Source organism: Falco naumanni, chromosome 15, assembly GCF_017639655.2.
Source record: "Falco naumanni isolate bFalNau1 chromosome 15, bFalNau1.pat, whole genome shotgun sequence".
Taxonomy (NCBI): domain Eukaryota; kingdom Metazoa; phylum Chordata; class Aves; order Falconiformes; family Falconidae; genus Falco; species Falco naumanni.
The window spans coordinates 11,510,685-11,525,457 of NC_054068.1; the positions used below are offsets into that span (position 1 = coordinate 11,510,685).

The 14,773-nt window shown below is 38.4% G+C and overlaps 1 protein-coding gene across 1 annotated transcript in view; it reads left to right on the plus strand.

The window, feature by feature from the left end:
• PEPD (peptidase D) overlaps positions 1-14,773 on the plus strand; it is a 141,161-nt gene that overhangs the window by 35,897 nt on the left and 90,491 nt on the right. Inside the window, exons 8-9 of the mRNA XM_040614998.1 lie at positions 4,269-4,344; positions 5,753-5,799. Coding sequence (XP_040470932.1) covers positions 4,269-4,344; positions 5,753-5,799 — 123 coding nt within the window. The remainder of the gene's footprint in view (positions 1-4,268; positions 4,345-5,752; positions 5,800-14,773) is intronic.

Sequence of the window (14,773 nt, forward strand, 5' to 3'; positions counted from 1 at the left end):
ATCAAATTCAGCGAGCTCCGAACTACTGCTTTACATGATACTTGTCAGAAAAACTCCGATCTATACTACGCTGTCAAAACTGCCAGCAAGAGGTGAAATGGCTGAGCTTTCTGAACCAGCCAGGGAGAACTGTGAGCTACAAAAGGCAGCTCTAGTATTATACAGTCCTCTAATAAAATACAGAGAAAATGGTTCAATACTAACAAGGGAAAGCATTAGTGATTAAGGATCTTGCCTCCCTTGCTTACTCATCTTTTTCAAGATCTCAGCATTTTCTGACTTGCTATGGAACTTAAGGGTAAAACAGAAAAGAATTTGACCTTTGTCTGGATTTCAGTAGTTTGCAGAGGGTGTATTTTCACTTTTTCTCTTTGAGTGAATGTGTTTCCAAACAGATTTAAACACTTAAATTTTAAATTTCAGGGTTCCCATTTTAAATTTGATATTGCATGTGTATGCTAAGTATTGATCTCACTGTTTTGAAAAGAAAATGTCATCTAATTGAAGACTAACTCTAAACTGGTCCAAATTATCTCCCTAGTAACCAGGAGAAAATTTTTCTACGCTAGCACTTTTGTTACTTTTTTTGTTACTTTAGTATAGCAGTGTCTACCAACCATAATTGTGGTGGTGCTAGAATATAAATATTTAGGAATGCATGGCTTGTTTTGTGCCTGTATATACTGTATTATTCTGTTACCTCAATGAAAATGGAATTTAATAGTTGTGTGGAAGATTTCATATGTTCTGTATTTTGGATTACTTTGGAAAACTGTAATTGTTTCTTTGGTGAAAGTGTTAACAGTACGTTAACGTCTTAAAGCTGGGCATATGCTCTTTGTATTTTCAGAGTTTTTTTTATTTATGTTGTAAACCTCTTAACATCTTTTTGAACTGTTTCAACATGAACTCCCATGTTTGATGTTCATGCAACTATCTTTCAGAATTGTAGTGTAATGTGCATTACTGTGTTTACTGCCTTTGGTGCTAGTTCAGTTAACAAGTTTTTATGCGAAAGCTTGCAGAAGAGCATAAATGTATCAGCTATGGTACAGACAGTTCTATAAATAAAATGTGGAAAGGTAACAGCAAAGGTCAGAAAGGGTGGAGACAAGGTAGGTCTGTGGAGCCTTTCTACACGGGGAGCATCTGTACTTACTAGGTGGTCTGTAAATGTAAAGTTTCCAGAAGGACGAAGAGGAGTGGACATAGCCAGATGTTTTCTACATGTGTCACAGAAAGCAGCCGTTAAGGTTGCACACATGTACTAAAACCAACAAAACAAGACAGCTGATAAACACTGAGCTGACAACTGGGAACAAATACTTCTGGCAGTGCGATCAGGACTGCTGAATGCGCATAGAGAAGGAGACATTTGTGTATCTTTGAGGAGAGCACTGGTTCAGGAGAATGGAGTTGAGTTATGCAAGTTTCAGCCTCATAACTGCCTTGGGTTCTGTATGCTCTCAATGACTTATAAATGGAAAACATCTTGTGCATGAAATCTGGTATCCAGCCACTTAAAATGGCCAAACTTAATTTCAGGACTGAAATGATGCTTCTTTGTATTAAAGCTTCTCTCAGATGACTGACGTGTGAAAAGACCACCTGCTCATATGGCCAAGTGCAAATAAAAGCTCAGAATAGGAAGAAGAAATGGGTTTTATACTGTTAAAATGAATAAAGGAAAAAAAAAAAGTTACAGGTCAACCCTGACAGTAGGAGACTTGTGCTTCTGTTTTAACTTGATTGCATTGAGTGGCTTGCCTGTTAGTCTGAGAGCTGCATTACATGCTGAATCTGAACATTTTTGCAATTGCATTAGCCAGAGCCTGGAAATTACTTATTCCCATTAAAATATTAATGCATGTGTGCAGAGCATGTAACCTGGTACAAGAGCTGTTTTTAATAGAACATTGACGTTCACAATCATGACAAAGGTGGGACTTCCTTCCAAACTTTATCTTGGAACTGGGGGGAAAAACATCATGAAAACTGTGGAGCACTTATCACCTGCGAGATTGCCCTACGTGCTAACAGTGCTTTAAACCTGGCTTGAGAATGTTGCCAACAAAGCACTGAGAAGGTGGTGAAATACTTGCCTTTCTGCTACCCAGTATGCTGGTGGGAATTCCATCAACAGCGCTACTGCAGGCAACATGGGAGCCCAGTGACTTTTTCTTTTCAGTATCTAGTGGAGGGTGAAGTTCATAGTGTTCCCTGCATGACTGTGCATTCTTCCCTCTTCCCTACTAAAGGCTGGGTAATGGTTTTTGTTGGTCTCGATGACTAAACGTTTCTTGTAAAATGTTTCAGTGCTTGACCTTGTGTAAATGAAGGTGATGCATTGCATTAAAAAGTCTGTCTGAGGCTTAGCATGAATTTGTCTATGCAAAAAGATACCTGAGAAGTTATGATCTAAAATAAATACCTTGACCCTGAAGCTTTATGACCTGGTCAAGGAAAACGGGTTCTAATACTGTTTACATTTGCTGTTGAACAGTTACTAACTTGTATTACTAAGCAGATCCCAATAAAGAGATTAGACAACTGAATTATGAAGCAACATATTTTTCAGGCACTTGTAGATCAGGGATATGTACTGTATATTGAAAGTAATATAAAGGCACATCAAACAAGTATTAAATTATCGTGCTAGTACATGCAGTCTTCCGAAGAACAGGATTAAAAAAAAAAAGTCTGTAAGCTTTTGCTACCTCATTTTGACATGAATATATTTGAGTTACTGTTCTTTATGTCTTGCATGAAAGGCAGAAGCAGAAGTTTGTTTCCTCACCCACGGTGAGCAGATTGTTATCATCCCAGTGTAATTTTTTCACCTCTGTGCGTTTTAAAACCTTCTACTTCTCATTCTCGGTGTGCATAATGATTATTTTGTGTTGTATTCCAGTTGACTAAGAATTTCAATCCATTCCCCTCTACTGTGTTTTTGTTGTAAGAGCATTTTGGTTGATGGCAGCATTTTGTTTACTCTTGCCAGAAAAGTTATATTTGAAGGGGGGTGGCTGTGCTGCATAGCGATGCAATCACTGTCTGTGGGAAATGCTCTTATCACACATCAGAGGCACTGATGGCTGAGAAACCTGTTTCTGGACTCATTGAAACAAACTACAGGAGCACAAATACAGTAAATAGTTTTCTACAGCAGTATTAGGAGCATGTTATAATAAAAAAGGGGGTGTTTTGGTGGCAGTTTCAAAATATAAAACAGTTATGGTACTTTGTAACTGCTGCAAACTCTGGAGTGGAGCTGGAAAATAAAATTTAAATACTTTCAAGCAATTCTATAGATGTAGTTTTGGGTTTTATAAGCGGTATGTACTTCATGGCTGCCTTTGAGATAGGCATGAGAAATATTATGAAATCAGTAGGTGTAGCTGTGGAAAGAGTAGGTGATTTTTAATAGAAGGTATTGGAACTACCTCTGCTTCCCTATTCACGCTACACTAAATAGCTGCTTTTATTTGAAATACGTGGTAGAAAGTAGTGTAAGTAAGAGTTTAATGGTAATTTTTTTAGATGTGTTCAGAACAGAGCGTCAGAGCTCATGAATAGACACAAATTCAGTATCTCATAAAGCATGAAGAACAGGACATTTTTGGGAGGGGGTTGTTTGTTTTGTTTTTTTTCCTGCAGAAGCATGTGAAAGAGAATGGACATCATGGCTGTAATTACTGCTGCTGTGGTTTCTCAGTTTCATGTTTGGGTTTTTTTAATACCAAACAAATATCTTTTCTTCACAGCCCCCTCCTCCCTGCCTTGTGAGGTATTGCATATAGGTGGGAGTTGGGATTATGCTGAATAGAAATTCTGGAGCTCTGGGGATTTCATTATGTAAACTAGTTTCAAATTGTATTTAAAAAGTAGATCATGTGTGCTTGTAGAAATGTTCTGTTTGAAGTAGTGTTTGAGCCATGACAAATGCAGAAATACATTGCTTTTGTTCCTAATGTATTGTAGAATGAGTTGAAAAAATGTTGGTTGGACCACTTGTTTATTAGTATTAATATAATGCAGGCAGGTATTTGAAATGCTTGTGACTTTCCTTTATATGATTGTTTTGCTAATGCTGAATCAACGCCAACAAAACTTTACTGTCATGAATACTGTAATAGCTCTTTGCTCTTGAGGTGTACTTCATCTAATTTTACCATAGGTGATGCACGTTATTTTCAGGCTTTTTTATTTCATATTCTTAAGCTGTGAAGTTGCAACCTAATCTGATATCTGTTCTACTTTTCTTTAAGTCGTGTGATTAAGACAGACATGGAGTTGGAAGTTCTGCGCTACACCAATAAAATCTCCAGTGAAGCTCATAAAGAGGTAATGGATCCTTTACTGTTAATAATTTTTGCTCTTAGTGTAGCAATGGTACTCGGAAAATGTTCCCAGCAACCCTGAATTGCTTAGTAATAAAATAATGGAAAGGCTGGATAGAAATGGGAGGATAATATCACTCCTATTACAGCCCAGTAATATACCTTGCATTGTCCTTGAACTCACTGGTGCATTTGTGATGTGTGAGAAATGAAGTGTGGTTTTGGGTAAGAGCTGGAGCCTCAGCAGAAGGTGACCTGCCTGCAATCTTATTTGTCCTGTATGCACAAATACCTGTATAGTGATGGAGAAGGAAGAGATCAAGATCGCTCTTCTGGCTCATGTCAGCATGTGCAGCTCTGAAGAGTTTAACTAGCAGGTTGCTCTCTCCAGATTCTTACAAACTGAAGGAGTATTTCCTTGCACAGTGTAGGGTAGTACAAGTATTCCTTAGGTTGCTCCTCAGAGATGGGTATGTCACCCAGTACAATGCCTCATGATGTTACTTGGTTGATACAGCAGTATGGCGAAGACAAATCCAGGCTCTCGGCAAGGCTGCTCAGGTTAGACCTAGCACTGTACCAGTGGAGTCATGTTCCTCTACTGGTACTGATGACAAAATCAACTTGGGTGTCAATCCTGTGCTCCATAGAGTGATGCAGAGATGCCATCAGTTCTGAGTGATGACCAGAGGGAGCTTAGGTAAAAGTAGCTGATGAGGTTACTTTGCTCCTGCTCCTCAGATTTCTGAACTGTGAAGCATAAAAATATTTTAAAGTGAATATTGTAAAATTGCAAAGTCTAGAGATAGTCATATACACATATTCTCCTTGGTCCTTCATCATCCTTGAATAATGTTATCACTTCTGAGAGAATTTCTTCCACAGAGCAGCTGCCTAGAACTTTAAGCAAAGGAATAAAGCTGGTTCACATTCTTAGCAAATCTACGAACAAATATCATACTTACAGGTTGTAAAACAGTGTTAACTCTAGTAGTTTCCTGTTGATTCAGATTGCAAAGTATAAAAAAGAATCTCCTGCTGTAGTATATTCCAGTTCGCAGTTTTGTTTTGCTGGTGTTTCGTAAAAGTAAAACAAAGAGTCTTGCTGCCAAGTTCACCAGAGCTTTCAGAATTAAGCATTGGTATTTTGATGAGCTGCACTTCATTAGGATATCGTAGTTTGGCAATTAAACTTGCATTATTGCTGGAAACTGCAGGCATTTATAAAGACTAAAATGAGTTTGATTTCTAATGTAGTTTTAAAATGCATCTATGGATGTAAATTTAAATGAAGTACAGATGATATTTTTGTAATATAGGTTCCTCTGGAGATACTCAGTCATAAGGCATAAATTTATAAATATGAGATTCCCTCCTGCTATGAATGTCCCATGTTAATATGTATCTTACAGGTAATGAAGGCAGTAAAAGCAGGTATGAAAGAATACGAGATGGAGAGGTAAGAGTTCTTTCAATAATTGTAATAAAAAATAGAAAGTCTCTGTGTAGTGGGGGTAGAAGCAATAGTTGAGGCAAAGCAGTGGTATTGATTCAGTTGAGACTGAGAGCTCACTGCTGTTTGAAGGCTGTTGTAAGCATTATTATTATTTTGAGGTGGTACTTCATCAGTTTCAAACCTGTGTTAGATAATGGTTGATTATTTTTTGGTGATGGTTTAGTATAGCATAATTCTGTTCCTGGAGTTTTAGTAATTTAACAGAAGCTTTACAAAGTAGCTGCTGTTAGTGTTTGAAGCCATTCAATAGAACGATGTTTATGGGTAAACATTGCCCTTATACTTAGAAAACTGCATGTGTGAATGTTTAAGAACCGTATAAAAGGCTGTGTTCAATTACATTTTGCCGGCAATTACAAGTCAGCATTACCTGTACTCGGCCTGTATATGGAGCTCATCTCACAAATATAATAGATGTTACTACAGTAGTTAAGAAGTCAGGAAGAGTACAGCATATATCTCTTACGTTGAGGAAAAATACTGTTCAGCCATATAAAGGAAGGATTAGCTGCTCCTAACTGATACCGCAGTGATGTGTCTAGATACAAGGAAAACATTGCTGCCTCTTTTAAATCAATATTTACATTAGATCATCAAGCAGCTTATCTTACAAAGCATGGTTTTGATCACCAAGTCCATTTATTTTTAGCTCACATACAGTATTTTCAATTTTCAAAATATTTGCATAATGAAGAAATAGAAAATAGCAGTCATATCTCAGTTACTCTTGTTTCCTGACAGTAATTTTTCAAACATTAGTAAGCAGGCTAATTTGGTGCCCAGTGAAGGGAAAATAAAGTGACCTCAGTATTTGTCATCAGGATTTCAGGGGGGCTCCAGAAACAAATAATGGCCTTAGAACATATGCAATATGGGAAGACTAATGTTACATTTAAGCAGTTTAGATTTCTACAGTTGCTATAGACTCATGCCTATAATTTGAAGATGCTTCAGATTGCAGCTATTGTGCTTCAAATTACATATGCCACTAGGTAACGGGGGGGGGCGGGGCGGGGAAACGTGTACGTTCCCCCCATTAACTTTATTAATGAACCATGTGTTTGTGTTTATTTTACTCATTGCTCATGCTGTACATGCTGATAGTGAAATTTTGGCTCAAAGTCAATAGTAATCAAAAATTTCCGTAGAGCAGAGTTTGTTCTCAAGTGCTTTTAAATGTTACGGCCCTGGCGGTTTGGTTCAAATGTCATGCAACAAATGCATACATATGCACTCTTCTGTAAAATCTGTGAGGTGTATTGCATTTTCACTCTAGAACTTTCATTCTTCTCTAGCTAGCTTCTTCCATACACATCAACATTTTTAAAATTTGTGGTGTTGAGTTGAAAAAATAAATAAATTAGGCAACTTACTATGAAACCTATTTAAAATTGCCTTCTGTTCTTCCATATGTCTTGGTAGATTATACTTCTTGAAAGAGTTTGAGGTTATTTCACTAATGAAAGAGGTCTTGGCAGACTACCTCTGTAGTGTCTGCCTTGGAGACTGTAATTAAAGCTTCTGTTTCTGTTGCTGGTAGAATTCATCCCTGCCCCGGTTTCTGTTCCCTTATTGCTTAAGGGAAAAGGGTCTCAAAAATGTAAACCTGTCATTTCCATACCTTCTTGGCAAGAAATACATAGTTGAAATGTTTATAAATGAAGTTAGGAAACAGTCTAGGAAGTCTCTACTCTGTATGCAGATAAAACCATTAACGTAGTCTAAAGAGGGAACTTTCAAAGATCTAAAATAGGTAACATCCCAAAATAGACAATTTTAAAAACTCTTCTATTCCAATGAAATATTTATTTTATTATTTTTTTCTTGTCAACATGCTAGATAGCTTGCATTCGGCAGCTTTGGTACCTGTGAAATCTAAGGATGCAGAGAACCAAAATTCTTAGTCTGTATAGAATTGTCAAAAGTATTCACATTTGTATTTAAGAGATCAATTAGAAGTTAATGAAGTTTTTAATTTTCTGATGTTTCTAGAGCTTCCACTTTGTGAAAGCTTTCTGAATTTGTGACCCTCTTCCCCAGGTGCTTTTGCAGTTCCTATTGATGGCTATGAAATTGTGAATTTTTGAAATTAACATAAATATCTCTTGAAATGTGGCCAATAAGACCCTTTTTGTATTGCTTCATTCTTTGACATTGTGGCGTATAATATATGTGGGTTTGGGTACAAAGGTGGTCCGACCCTGTCTTCTGGGAAGAATAGTGTCAGAGATCCCAAAAGCAATTAAAATTTTCCATTACTACATGTAGGACCTAAGTGTTGCCTTTTCTTTGTTCATTCGGTTAAGCAGTCTTCCTACAAAAAAATGAGTCATTTCACTTCTACTGTATCATACAGCAAGATCATGGTAAAATATTCAAGGACATATATCTAAGAGTCAACAAAATATAAAGCTAGTTATATTTATAGTATTGGAATTATTCTCTGAGAAGTAATTTGAAAGAAATTAAGTTATGGAGAACTCTCTAGATAAGGTAGTATCTTTTCTTTTGGGGGTTGAAAAGCTAGCTTCAGAAATATGCTGGAACTATTCTTTATGATTAAGGTCTACTGGTAAATGAATTTGAAACAGTAATGTATTAATGCTGAGATATATAAAAATCGAATGCATTTAACTGCAAGTCCAGTCAGCGCTGACTTCTTTTTTTGGTTTGATGTTATTTAACTTCAATATGTGGTCGGTTGACTTTAAGGAGACAGCCAAGGCAATTATCTACAAACAGTAATTCACAGCATGTGTAATTGCATATAAAGTTATTTTGGTAGGTCAGATTCTGAATTTTCTCTGAAGCAGTTTGTTTAGTATTTGTGCCTATCTCATGTTTAATTAATCTTCTTTTAATTAAAGGCTTTTAATTATGAAACTGCTCTGTAGCAAATATATTGTTAAAATACAGAAAAATGATAAAAATCACTGCAGCTGGAGAAGTATGTTTAAGAAAACCTGATTTCAGCTAAGTTGGTTTAAGTGTGTATATATAAAAAGAAATATTTTGAGTCTATTTAGATACATGCATATACACTGAAAGTACTAATTAGGACCTACAGTCATCTATTTCAGGATGCTCAAAGCACTGGAGATACCTTCACTAGAGCATCGTTTATCAGTTTCTAGAGTGTTGCCTAGTACATACCAAAGTTGTGAGTCTTTTGTGCATTTTCTCATTTGTTCCCTTTTTTATGAAGAGAGCAATTCTAAGGTCAGGGTGGCTACTTGTAATTGTTGATTTGATTGGGGAATGACGTGGAAGTGCATACTACAGCAACAGAGGAGTAACGTTCTACATAAAGAGTATTGGATGTGTAGCTATTGTGTGCATTGCATGTTTTTGTGTGTTTTATCCTGTTCTTAATAGCAGTGAAGGCCCTGTGATAGGAGCGTGTGCACAGTCCAGAGTTCATTAAATGATAATGTAGTTGTCATTGCCTTGATGATGCTGGGCAGCAGTAAGCCAGGCCTAAATGCTCATTCCCTTGTCCCTAGATTATTTGACTATCTCTGAACCCTCTGCAGCTGCTGAACACAGGAGCATCTTAGTGTTACTGTGCAAATAACTATGATTCCAGTACCTAGGATCCAAAACTTGAATCCTGGCCCCATAGAGTGGGCTCTTTTGAAACAAGGAAGCAGTTAAGTAGTGTAAAGGGCAGGTAGGGTGATGTGTGGTGTCAGAGGTGGGTAGCAGTACTTTGCATGTTGTTTCGATCAGTAAAAGCAGCAAAGAAGAATCTGACCATATCTGCTCAGTGGATGCACAATCGCATAGCTCTTGGCACTGCTTAGGCACTCCTGGGTTTTCTGATCAGCTTGCTAGGGGAAACCACTTCATCTCTGCCTGTCTGCTTTCCTCTCTGTAAGGTTTGCCTGCATCTCCTTCTTGTGACTTTTAAATGTTTCAGTGCGAAGGCTGGTGTAAGTGATGGAGGGCAATGTAAGTTCCATGTGATCTCTCATTAGCGGGTTACCACCGGTCAGCTGGAGGTGTTCCTGGGTGTGACACTGGCTCTCCAGCTGCGGTTATAGGAGGGGAAGTTGGAGTTGGGAGTTTATTTAGAGTATGTGCCAACCAGATCAGGAGCTTGTTGCACAGCTGTACAGATGTCCCCTCTGTATGTAGTGCAGTGTATCTTTTAGGTCAGTACAACCATACAAATAATTGTGGGGATTTTGTAGTTAAAATTCTGCTGTAACAGCAACAATTTAAAGAATAAAATGGCAAGAAGGCAGTTGCAGAGCTTTTCCCTTCTTGGTTTACAATGCTTGCAGGCTATTTTTACACCTTGCCTCTCTTACTAGCTGAGGCTGATAGGAGTTCTTTATCCCTATTCTTTTTAGTGCTGTCGCTGAGTCCAAAGCAGAGCTTAAGAGTTTGAGTTGAGTTGCTGTCATACCTGTCAATGTTAAATTTCACTATCTGTGGAAGTCTGAGAGTGCTCTCATGGATTATGGCTCTCATCTTTCATTTATCTCTCTTTCCTCTGCTCCAGTGGAACAAACTGAAAATAAAACATCCATGTTATTTCACTAGAAAAGAGAAAATAGCCAGAATAATTTTATTTTCATTTGGGTCTTTCCTTTTAGTGAAATGCTGATTATTTTAGCTAATCAGGATTTGCCACTTCCCATCTCGTGATAGATTTTGCGCTTTGAATGTTCTTGAGAAAGTTGCTGACTATTGCAGCTATTTGCTTAAAAATCTTTTAAAATATTGCTATTTTTTTTTATGATCCAGTTTTTGTATTTAGAATTTCAGCTTGAGCATAGCCTCTGTAAGTAAGTGTGTGTGGATACTAAACAAGCTGCAATGCCCATTGCAGCTGACAAAAATACACTGGTGAATTCTTCACCGTTGCTTTTTGACATGGAATGGTGTTGAATTGTGCCATGACCCTCACTGGTATTTGTGTACAGTATTTATTTTTTATTAAACACAAGACCAGCACTCCATTAATCTCAAGCAGCATGTCAGTCTGCTCAGTTACTGAAATGTGATTTTCTTTTCCTTTGATTTTTTTTTTAATCAGTTGTTAGCATTGCATAGCCTGAAAATGGCTTGACCACCTTGTTCACAATTAGAGGTGATAGGTTTTTAAATGTAGGTCACTGCTGTTAAAAGGCTGGATTTAAAACTTTAAAATACATGAAAAACATCTGAAAGTGAGGAGGAAGGTAGGCTTTCTCCACATAAATAAATAAATAAATCCACTTGTTTTTCCTTTGTTTCTGCACACCTGTGTGGTAGGAGTGGTGTACGTGCCTGCCTGCTGTGTGGGCGATGTTTTGGTACTAAAACAATCCTGTACCCAGTATTAATTATTTGCCTTTATATCTAGTTCCAGTAGAATGGTCAAAGGAAGAAATGAATCGGCAATTTGTTTTTAGCACAATGTCTGCACTGCACAGCAGCCCAGGAGCTTCTGTTCAATAGGGATCGTACTGGGGCTGGTGGGGAAGCTGGTGGGGCTTTGTGAGTGGTTTTGTGCCGGTGGAGCAGCTGGTGGCAGACAGCAGCTTGGGGTCACCCAGAACTTCCTAAAAACAGTGGTACAAAATGACCTATAGCAATCCAGGGCCAGGTAGGCAGCTCAGCGCGGTTCTGACAGCATGTCGGGTAGCTGCTAATTGTTTAGGCTGAGCAGCTCTCAAGTGTCCAGTGCCCAGAGGGAAGTCAGATGCAATATCTGTGCTGGGAAGAGCAACTGGATTCAGAGAGATGCTTCCTGCAGCCTAGGTACAGCTGGTCCTTTGATGTTTTGAATTAGGTTGTCTCTGCTGATTTCCAAACCCAGCTGAATTAAGGTTGTAAATAGTCTTAAAATAAACCTGAATTTAAAAATTGGATTATAAAACCCCTGAGCATTATTCCTCTTTTGTGACACAGAGGCATAAATGTATATGTACACGACTCGGCTCAGCAGAAGTGGGGGTGAGGATTACCTCCTGAACATGGACACCTCCTGTTTCAGCAACTCATCTGCTCTAGAAGTGCTTCTCTGTGGTAAATCCACTTCGAGAGGTTCCAGCTGCCCCAGCCCTAGCACACAAGTACCTGTTTCCAGTCACCCTGCTCTCCCCAGCTGAGAGGAGAAATGCTGGGGGGCAGAAACCTGCTGGGGAGGGGAGTGTGGGGGCACTGGAACCTCTGAGACCAAATTTGCTTGAACTGCGTGTCTGTTTGGTCATTGCGGTTGGTGGTGGACTCCATTAACTGCTGGGAGGGAGCAGAGCCATCCCAGTATATTCCTAGTAAACTTTCAGCATTTTCTCTTTGCTGGAGGTCCTGTGGCAAGCTCATATGTTCTCTTTTTCAGTAGAGGACAGCTTGGTTCGCCTCCTGGATGTCACTTTAATTAGCTCATTGTGTAGAAGAGTGCTGTTTAATTGCACAGGTCTCTTTTGTGACTTGTGATTGAAGTTCCACATAATTGGGTTTTATCTTCTACAAAAAATTGTGGAATCCACTGTGTGAGAGCTTTAAAATAGAACCCGCTGTCAGCCCACAGATACCGGTTACCATGCTTGCACTAGAAAATAGTTCCCTTGAGAGAGCTGTGAAAGTGTGTGTGCAACGTGCATGCGTACAGAACTTGGCTTGCTTGTATAGCAGATATAACCCAACTCTAAGTGCAATGTCGTCGTATGTCCTTACAGGGTTGTTAATATAGTTAGTAGTGTGATAATTCATAATAATTACCCTTTTATTTCCTTTTTGGAAATCAAAAGGTAGTTGCAATTTTTATTTAAATTTTGAATCTGAAAATTACAAGCAGTATTAATTTCTATGGGTGTAGTCACTATTATTTATATTAAGGAAAGAGCAAGCTTTCTTCTCAAATTAGCAATGATCTCGGTTTTTACTGAATCTAGTGTGGCATTGAGATAGTGAACTAATTAGCATTACTAATGACAAGCTAAGATTGGAGATATATGAAATGGAACTCAAAAGCAGGCTGAACTGATCATTATTTGCTGTGAATTTTGTTCATGCTTGTTCAGACAAAATAAAGATTCTACCATATGTGAGGCTTTGTCTGCATTGTGAGCTTTAGCTTAATAATTTTTGCTAATTATTGTCAAAGCAGAGAGATCAGAATTTTGTGTTTGTTGGCCCTCATCTTTTGATAACCAGAATTGCTACGTGATCATGCTCAGAGACTAGAAGCCCAACTTGAAGGAAATGGGTAGAATACCAAGAATGCCCATTAATAACATTGTGTCACACACTGACCTTCTGAACATCAAAACCATTTCACACAGATGAAAAGAAAATGAGCAGATTCTCTTCCTTGCTGCTGGCATGCCCTCTGCATAAACTCTTCCAGATTGGTTCTTAGAGCAACCTCATCACCATAGCGTGCAAGTGCCGCCTTCCAGCTTATTAAGCAGCGTTTCTAACTTCTATCCTGATGGTTCTTTTTTTGTATGTTTGGTTTTTGTTTGGTTTTCTGTTGTTGCACCATCCTTCTAGAGGAAGAACTTTACAGAACTGTGTACTGTTTTGACAGATGGTAGTTTTTTTAGCATACCAGTTATCAGCAGTATTGAAAAAAGCAAGGTCAGGATTATAATTACAGGATGATATGTGATAGTCATTTTTAGTTTGGTTCTGTGTGCAGATGAGCTTGGTCTGATTTGCAGAATGTTGTGTTGCTCTCAAGTGTTGTACTTTTTTTTGACCCAAGTCTTGGTTATGGGGTGTTAAGTCTTCTTCAGATTTGGAAGGCCTAGGTCACTTGATGCTTATTAAGGTCTGAGATAACAAACACTAATTTAAAAAATCTATGTATGGGAAGTCAATGAAGGCAGCAAAGGGAAAAGCTGCGGGTGGGGTGGTTGCCTGTAGTGAGAGATGCAAGAGTACTGGAGTTTGCTTAGTGTTGAAGTCTTCATGTCTAGCTGCTGCCTTTCTGCTGTCCTAGCAGCACTGAAGACGGCATGTGTAACTAAGGTTGAGTCATACAGCAGGGCAGAATAAAGTTGAATTGCCAGGCAGAAGTGATGGAAAATGAACTCTTAAGGGAAAGTTAGAATTGGGGAGGAACCTGAATCGTATTAGACAGTATAGGTGATGTTTCTGCTGAAAGCAAATTGAGCCTTGAGGCGGTCTTGGGAAGTGAGAGATACGAAGAGCTTTGCTGACAGGTGACTTTGTGTCTTCTGATTCATCTACTGAAAACTGTATATTTAAAAGAACCAATGAGATAAGTAATATTTGAAGACTCCACAAGTTAATCCGTTAGTGTAAGGTACAGCTACCATCACTTCTCATTTGGTACAATCCTCCTGTAAAATGTCGTCTCTTTCAGGAATGTTAGACTGGATTTCTGCTTGCTCTTATTTCAGAATGAACCTGCTACGTCCTCTTGGTCAGCACCAAATGGCAGAGGTGAGCAGGCGTTCTTAAGTCTGGTTAGCAGGTGATTTGTGTAAATTGTGTGAAGTTGTTTGGGTGCAAAGTATCCATGTAAGTTGTAATTGTTAGGATTGTGTGAAGTTTAGGTTGTTAGATGTGATTCATTAGTAGCCTTTTGCCTGTCTAATCTCTAGATTTGCTCTGTAATGGAAGGTTTGACACTGGGTGTAATGCATTAGATTGGGTCAGCTCTCCAGGATGATTTTTTTATTTATTTATTATTGTGTGTTTGAAGGAGGAGAACAACAACATGTCTGTGACTAATGTGGTGTTTGGGTTGGAAATGGCAACAGCATTCAGGAGTTGGTTTCCCAATCCTGTAAGATTTGGGGAGACTTCAGAGATACTGGTGTTGAGGAGTCACCTGGTTTTCATCAGAAATTCTGTGTTTGTGAGAAGGAAGTTGGTCTTGTGTGACAATAAGCCATTTAACTGAGGAAAGTCCTGGCCAACTCTGGTTCTGTTGTTGTTGTTGCAGATTCAA